Source organism: Mus pahari, chromosome 5, assembly GCF_900095145.1.
Source record: "Mus pahari chromosome 5, PAHARI_EIJ_v1.1, whole genome shotgun sequence".
NCBI classification, from domain to species: domain Eukaryota; kingdom Metazoa; phylum Chordata; class Mammalia; order Rodentia; family Muridae; genus Mus; species Mus pahari.
This window is the reverse complement of record NC_034594.1, coordinates 105,518,642-105,527,161: the sequence shown is the minus strand read 5'-3', so window position 1 is coordinate 105,527,161 and position 8,520 is coordinate 105,518,642. Positions and strand designations below refer to the sequence as shown.

Sequence of the window (8,520 nt, the reverse complement as noted above, 5' to 3'; positions counted from 1 at the left end):
CACCTGCTCCCCGCCCTGCCGTGTTAGGGCGCCCTGGGAGACGCCCAGGGGGGACCGGGCAAGGCTGGAGACAGGCGCAGGAGCCGGCGCCTACCGAGCTCGCGAAGCCTCTCGGGTGCTCGGACCTTCACCACCCCCTAGTCGCGGAGTCACTCCGAAATCCACGCGGCTCGGACCCTTAGTCACGCGTGTTGCCCTTCCGGCCTCTCCGTGGGCTCCGCCCCGCCCCGCCCCGCCCCGCCCGCGGGCTGCGGGCCCTTTAAAAGCGCGCTCGACCGGAGCCGCCCCTTCTGTTGGCCAGGCTCTGGAGCTGCCGCCGCCTGCGGGCCTTGGCCATGGCGTCCCCGGCCATCGGGCAGCGTCCCTACCCGCTGCTCCTAGACCCCGAGCCGCCGCGGTATCTGCAGAGCCTGGGTGGCACCGAGCCGCCACCTCCCGCCCGGCCGCGCCGCTGCATCCCCACGGCCCTGATCCCCGCGGCCGGGGCGTCAGAGGGTCGCGGTGGCAGGAGGAGTGGCCGGAGGGACCCCGAGCCCACGCCCCGGGACTGCCGACACGCTCGCCCTGTCCGGCCCGGTCTGCAGCCGAGACTGCGGCTGCGACCTGGGTCGCACCGACCCCGCGACGTGAGGAGCATCTTCGAGCAGCCGCAGGATCCCCGCGTCTTGGCCGAGAGAGGCGAGGGGCACCGTTTCGTGGAACTGGCGCTGCGGGGCGGCCCGGGCTGGTGTGACCTGTGCGGACGAGAGGTGCTGCGGCAGGCGCTGCGCTGCGCTAGTGAGTGAGGGCGGGGAAGGTGTGCGAGGTGAAAGGCTGTGAGCCCGGGAGAGGAGGCCATTGCCTTTTGTGGCCAGTCCGAACTTTAGGCAGGTTACCCTTGGAGACAGCAGCTGTCCACTGCCTGGCATCCTTTAATGACTGCCCACTGACCAGAGGTAGTTGTATGTGTACAGTCACGTATCTTCAGACCCGTACGAGCCTTCTCCCCCTCGTGCGCGCAGGCAAGCTTGTTTGCAGGTTGAGATTGATGGCTCTCCACAAGGTCATTGGGTTGTCTTACGCACACCCTCTTCTTCCTTTAGTTGCGAGTTTTAAAAATTAGGTAGTGATATTGATAACGAAGTGAGTATTTGACCCTTACTTATTAGGGTTAATGGGGAGAGGACTCGTTGGTCACCTCAGGTTTTGCTCAGGCTCTTCCTCCTAGGGAGCTGTTGGCAAGGGGAAGGCTGGTTAAGCTTTGAATGGAAACAGGCTGTGAGGCTGAAAGATGCCAAGGTCACCCACACCTGAGGCCTCCTCAGCCCTCCACACCTGGCTCCTCAAGGCTCTATAATACTCTGCTCCAGTGTGTGGCTGTGCCTCGTGGCCTCCTCTTTCTCCTCCTGTCCCCCTGCACCGTCTTCCAGCTCTAAAATCACTCAGCTCCCCGCCAGTTCCTTCTGTCCACAAGGCATCCCCACTGGCCTGCTGGCTTCTCCCAATCTTACTGCAACACCGGGCACCAGTATAGAGAGTTTCTGAGCAAGTCTGCACTCATTTTAGGGCTTCTCAATACCTCTTGCCAATGGTGAGTCTGTGTATCCCTGTAATAAGTCTCCTCCCCACCAACCCCAGGGATCTGCTGTTGCCAGAGGGTACCCATACCATGTGTTTACGTAGCTCCTTTGAACATATGAAGCACACAGCGCAATGACAGCTTCCGGCAATCAACTGTGTACATGGTTTGCAGTCACATCTTTTGGTAAAGGGCCGTCCTCTGTTGCCTCCTTCAGACTGCAACACTGGACAGCAGCAGCTCGCACTACTACCCTCACTGTAGCCCATAGCAGCTCCCTCTCAGCCGCTCCAGGATGTGTGAAAGGGAAAAGTGGGCGCTCTTCTCCCCACTGTGAGCATTCCCCATTTACCTGTTGAGGAGAGGGCTGGGCATGTAGAGTCCTGTGCACCGGCTGCTGTCCCTTGTAAATGCTACTGACCTGCAGAAGAATCCAGTGCAACTTACCTCTGGGCCCACTGCTAGCCTTTACTCCCTCGGTGTTCCTGGCTCCTCTGCACTACCCAGTAGCCCTGGGCACAGGGGAAGAGGCAGTGGATTCATTGTTATCGATTTACTTGCGCTCAAATTCCAGAAGCTGCACTGTGTGTGAGAATATGCTTGTTGCAATTCCCGCTTGTGTTTAGACTTTGAGGGGCTGTCAGCTTTACACCGAGTTCATGATATTCTTCTGGTTAGCAATGATGCTGTGTTGGCAGGTTTCCGTGGACGTCTGTGCAGTACTCCGTGGTGACATGCGCATCCTCATACCACATTAGAGTTGTTTATTTCCCTTGCTCCGTCCCTAAATAGTTTCCAGCACTTGGGAACTAGTGTCCTCCCTGCTGTTTCCTTCCACGGGGCATCCCCACTGGCCTGTGACTTGCTGAGGTCCTTTCACTTTCTTGGGTTCCTGTGGCCCCTGAGTAGTTGGTTTCCTACCAGCCAGAGATGCCTGAGCACTGAAGAGGTAGCAGAACTGGAGTCAGCAAGGCCACAGAAAGGAATCTCTGTTTGTTTTTTTTTAATATTTAACTAACCATGAGTGTTCGGCTGACCAGGGTAAAGTTGAGACAGTTTTGGTGTGCAGGACAGACTCGCCAGGCATCTGGTGCTAAGCTGAGGTCTGGCTCTCTGAGAGGGTTTATTTGTTTTATTTTCATGTTTGAAAAGCGTGGGTCAGAAAAGGAAGTTTTAGACGGTAATCCTGTAGCTGGAAAGAGGGGGGCCAACTCGGTTGGCAGAGCAAGCATGAGGACCTGAACTGGATCCTTACAGCCCACATTTAAAATAAATAAATAAAAGCAGGCATGGTAGCACATGCTTGTAGCCTCAGGGCTGGACAGTGAGTAGAGACCGGTAGAGTCCTGTCTGGCCCTCACTGGCCAACCCTAGACACACGTGTGCACATACACACACACACACACACACACACACACACACAAACACACCTCAAACTAGAACCAAAGTACTGGTGTTGAATCCGAAATGTCACTTAGTCTCTGTGTGACCCCATGAATCTCTGTGTTGCCCTCAGTTGTCTTTTAAAAGTGGGGATAATGATCTTATCTACAGCATCGTGTTAATATGGGAATTCAGTGTATTAATCATATACGTGTACGTTGATTAGAAAAGTGCCTGGCAGGGTGCACAATGAACGTCCAATTAGATATAAATGTGACCATTGTCTCCTCCCATTTAAGAGCGTTAATGGCTACCTGGGGCTCACTCTACCGCATAAGCATGGGGTACGGTTTTCAAGCTTTGTTTGGTGGTGGAGTTGAAAGCGGGACGTGGGTAGTATATCTTGGGAGTTTATCTAGGGATGAAGTGTCCTCTAGATATGGCATCCCTGCCTAGCACCTCAGGTGGAAGTCAGCTGTGATGAAACCTACAGTCCCATGGCCAAGACTCCTCTGCGCCTGGCTTAGAGAGAGAAGCCTTTCCGGGCAGCACTTGCGACCAGCAGAACGTTATGCTGGTTTCCTTAAGCGGAAACAGACGCTGGTTTACACCATTGAGACTCAAAGGCCAGTGGGGCTGTGAATGACATCGATCTGTTTAGGAGGCTGACACTGGGTGGGAGCCGGGTGGACAAATAGGCTTTCAGTGAGGAAAGTTTTAGAGAATGGTCTTGCCTCGCTTACGCTTATTCGCACTTCGGAGGTCTGTAACAGCGCTGTTTACCACTGTTAAGTTCAGAGCCAGTGCTAACTCTCAGGATTAAGTCTGAGCGCTGGCAAGATGGCGCAGATAATAAGGTGCTTGCGAGCAGCTATAAGATTCATGTAAAAAGCCTAGCCCTACAGGGCTCACCTGTAAGCCAATACCAGGGAGGCAGCTTGCTGGTCAGCCAGTCTAGCTATATCGATTAAACTCCAGGATCAGTGAGAGACCCTATCTCAAAAATAAAATAATGAACAACCTGAGAAGACACTCTATACTGACCTCTGGCTTCTAGACACACAACACCTGTGTGACACATGTGCACACAAAAATCAAGTGTGTTAGATGGGGAAGGAAATCCAGTGGGCTTGATGCAAATACGAGCAGAGGTGAGAGCTCACAGAACCACCATGCTTTGTTTTGGGGTGCGGTGGGGGTGGTAGGCACCTTCCCGAGACAGCAGTCGGGCAGCAAACAACCTGGGAACCCCTCCAGCTGCCTCTTGCCCTTTCTTGTGTGGAAGGCACATAAAGATGGCCTTCTGCCATGTGTCTCCTTTGAGTGGGTGTGTGAACCATCCTGGGCCAGGAAATGGTCCGGAGAAACCAAGTCTAATTCTCAGCAACGGGGGGGTAGGGGTGGGGGTGGGGGTGGAGACTTCAGGTACCTGTTGAAAGCTGTTGATATGTGGGTGCCCCAGGTAGGCTCCAGGAAAGAGCCCCTCTGAAGGGGTGGTTGTCCAGAGCCATGAGTATAATAAAAATGATTGGAATGATTGGTCTAGAAAGGGGGCCTCCCTGGGGCTCAGACCCCTCACCTCCCCCACCAGTGATAGACTTTGATTACATCGTGAGAATCCTGTTCTCGCTGCCGAATGCCTAGGGAGGAGCTCCTGCCTTTGCTTCTTGAGAGCTGCTCAGTTGCTTGTCAGCTCTCCTCTAACTCCTGTTGCTATATTAATGGCTGGCTAGATCCTCTGTGGGACTGAAGCCACCCAGGTGGCAGCTCACCTTTTCTATTAGGGGCTCTTTGCAAGGCTGCTAGGACCCTGATTTTAGCTACTCCCCCATCCCCACCCTACTGTGGCAGACAAAGTCTTCATAGAAAGCCTCATGGCCTCCGCCCTTTGATGTGCTGCGGTCCAGGGTTCCCCCTGGATACTTGGGAGCTGTTTGCCCAGGGCCCCAGCACTGCTGGAGTAAGTAGCTTAGGTTTTCCTTACTTATTTTGTTTGGGAAGCTGGGGAATTAGGCACTGACATTGAGGTTTTGTTGTTAAAGATGACAAACACCTAGTTTCTCCTCTCCTAGCTCTAATTAAAGTCTGCTTAGGAAAGACCTTTTTGGGGGTGAGGGTGTTAAAACACAGGGAAAGGGCAGCGGTGGGACCCTGAGTCTCCAGTCCACACCCCTAGTTTTCCTTTCTTTCCTTCATTTTCTCAAAAGATGAAAGCGAGGGATTAAATGTGAGCTGATCCCCACCCCCCATTCATCAGAGCATGGAACTCCATGATTGTAGAATATGGGGGCTTGAATCCCAGGTATAGTCAAAAATGATTAATGCCTCTTGTCTACGGCCTAATTAGACTTGGTAATGAATGTGTGTGTTCGTCTGCAGGAGCTGAGAGTCATTAGGTGGCAGGGAATTGATGAGGTCGGGGGCTGGGATCTTTCCCTTTTTCCAAGCCCACTCTTGAAGCAGCTTGGCAGGTAAGCCCCGAGTGGTGAGCGTGACAAGGAAATCAGCCTCTACCAGCCGGAAGGATTCTGCCTGACTGGCAGAGTGAATTCCAGCCGGGGAGTGTACACTGGTGAGGCTTGGGCCAGGCCAGCCGAGGTCTGAGGATGTACCCAGGACATTCCGAGTGCCAGCAGTGCCTCTGCTCTGAAGAAACCCATCTCCATGCCTGCCGCCACACTCATCCTCAAAATAGCCTCACGAGGCTGGAATGTGGGAGACTTCTGCCAAGCTCTCACCTGCCTGGGGCTTTCTTGGCCAGCTTGCTAGCAGGAACCTTTCGGGTAGAGTTAATGCTGCCAGGCCTGCCAGACTTTGAGGCATCTCAGGCCTCCCCACTGTGGGCCCATTGCTTAGCCCCTTTATCACAGGCAGCCGCCAGCCAGACGTGGCAAGGTGGCCTGGGTCACATCCCTGCCCTCCCAGGGATTCTGCTGGCTCTCACTGCTCACTTACCCATAGAGGGCGGCTGCTTGCCGCTCTTGCCCCGCCTGGGGTATTATTAAGACTGGTGGTAGATCAGTAAACATCCCTAACTCTTCCTGTTTGCATTCCAGAGATGGCAAGATTCTTTGGAGGGTGAGTAGCTGTGGGTGTGCAGGGCACGTAAACGCCCTGGCCCTGCCCATTATGTCCCTTGCCCTGACTTTAGTCAGCACCTCTTCCCAGTTGATAGATGGTGGTTTGTCCTCCTGCCGCAGGCCACCTCTGCCCTCCCAGATGGATGGTCTCTGCTGTCTGGAGCCACCCAACCCTCCTCTCTCACAGAGCTCTGTTCCAGCTCTCCCCTACTAGGTCCGGAAGTGCTGGCGGCCGCTGACTCTGCAAAGGCCAGCCCTGACTGTGGAGATGGCTTTGTATTTAGTCACATTCGGGTTTTTTTCCAGGCATTCTGGCAAGCTCCTCTCCCCCATGTTCTGAGTAGGGTTGAGAGGGAAGCAGAGCCAGACTTGGGACTTTGGGGAAAGACGGAAGAGGCTAAGGAGATGATGTCCGGTTCCTCGCAGGGTCTTCTCCCTGGGGGACACTAGGTCAGTGAAATAAAGAATGTGCTGGGAATAGTCTCGTGCACCCTGCCCCAGGGTCAAGGGTATTCTATCTCAGACCCGTGCCAGTAATATGTGGGTCTTCCTTAAAACACACACATACACACACAACGCACACACACACACACACTATGCTGAGGAGACATGGGCAGAGCCTGGTGGACCTCAAGACCTCTCCTCTGTGTGTTCATTAGCAGAAGCGACCAGCATGTCTGTGCTGGGCCTGTTCTAGCCTGCTCGTGGTTCCTGGCATAGAGGAAGTTCATAAGATGTGTCCACTGGGAAATCTGAAGTTGTGTCTCTTTGCACTGTAGTTGGAGAAGAAGGAAGTGCATCCAGGTGCCTCTTAGAGCCGTGCCATTCTCACTGTAGAGCATGGCTTGTGGCTAAGGGTCTGGGTGGCCATGGAGGTCTAAGTACCCTGTGTTTTCTTTAGAATGTTCCTACCTAGATCCATTTGCCTGGACTGCTGTTGAGGACGTCAGGAGGAAAACCACAAGGTGGCATTGCACAGAGGGCTTGTCAGGGGTGGTGTCCGAGATTTAGGCTGCTCATTTGCATGTGTCACTGGGCAGGTGGGTGGTGGCTAAGTATGACACTCACCTGTGACCACAAGAGGCTAGGTCATATTTACTCTTTGGCAGATGAGTAAATATCTGAGCAACCTTCTGCCACCCTCAACTCCCTGCTTCTTGAATAGACACATGTCCAGGTCTAGATCAGCCATTGGCTAGAGAAAAATGACAGCTTGGACCTGGAAAGATAATTTAGTATGTAAAGTACTTGCTCTGCAATCATGGTGGTCAGGGCTTGACCCCTAGCACCCACATTAAAAGCTGGGCATAGAGGTACACATTTGTTTTTTTATTTGTGTATGTATGTCTTCATACACATCAGAAGTGGGAATCAGATCTCATTACAGATACTTGTGAAGCCACCCTGTGGTTGCTGGGAATTGAACTCAGGACCTCTGGAAGAGCAGCCAGTGCTCTAACCAGTGAGCTATCTCTCCAGCGCCCAGGTGGCACTCATTTGTAATCCCAGCACTGTGGGGACAGAGGCAGATACCTGGAGATGCTGGCTATCCATCAGAGCTTAAACAGTGAATTCTGGGTCCCAATGTGAGATCCTGTCTCAAAAAACAAGGTGGGTGACTCCTAAAGGAATGATAACCCAAGGTTGTTTTAGCATCTACATGCATGTGTACATGTGCTTGGATACACAGAAACACAGGCACACAATTGTGTGAGCACACATGAAGAAAAGGATTTGAAAACCAATCTTACATGGACCTTGATGAAACAGGTTCATAAAAGATAGGTCTAAAAACAATACAGTGTTGTTTGTGGTTTTTACAAACTGTTTTGAAGGGTTGGGGTAGACCTGCCATGGACTAGGCCTTGAATTAGATGGCACATCACCACAGCAGTAACAATACTGCAGTACACACCTATAAACCACGAGTCCTCTGAAAGAGCAGGAGAGCTTAGATTCCCCTCAGGGCTGTCTGCTGCATGCTGGCCCTGGGAAAATGCCACCACTGAGTTTGCTGAACCGTGATGAAAGCTGTTCTGCTTGTGAACCCGTGAAAATGGAAGTAAACCCTCATCTGCCATGAAATGCAGGGACCAAGAGGACTGGGATCACACCCAGCTGTGTCTCAGACATTCTCATGGTCAGCCTGTGTCAGGCCCTATGAGATGGGCAGAACTGACTTAACCGTGGCTGTCTTACAGAGGGGACATCACTGTCAGGGAAGTGGAGTGGCTTCTATTGGACCACCAGAATCTAACACAGTAATGTGCCTTCTGAACTCACATCATTGGCCACATAGTTAACTATGTTTTCTTATTCATGTCCTCCTCTCTGTCAATGAATGTGGAAATGTCAAAAGACTGTTACTAGTAATCTCGAGAAGCATAAAAAAAAAACCCATGTCTTAGTCAGGGTTTCTATTCCTGCACAAACATCATGACCAAGAAGCAAGTTGGGGAGGAAAGGGTTTATTCAGCTTACATTTCCATACTGCTGTTG

At 52.6% G+C, this 8,520-nt stretch overlaps 1 protein-coding gene across 3 annotated transcripts in view; it reads left to right on the top strand.

The window, feature by feature from the left end:
* Positions 1 to 293: 293 nt before the first annotated feature.
* Positions 294 to 8,520, top strand: part of Rassf5 (Ras association domain family member 5) — a 66,575-nt gene continuing 58,348 nt past the window's right edge. For 2 of the 3 annotated variants that reach the window (XM_029539080.1, XM_029539081.1), the window contains exon 1: positions 308 to 777. In XM_029539080.1, the coding sequence (XP_029394940.1) occupies positions 336 to 777 (442 nt within the window). In that variant the 5' untranslated portion in view covers positions 308 to 335. Of the gene's footprint in view, positions 778 to 8,520 lie in introns of all 3 variants that reach the window. The other variant, XM_021199425.1, reaches the window with a different exon arrangement.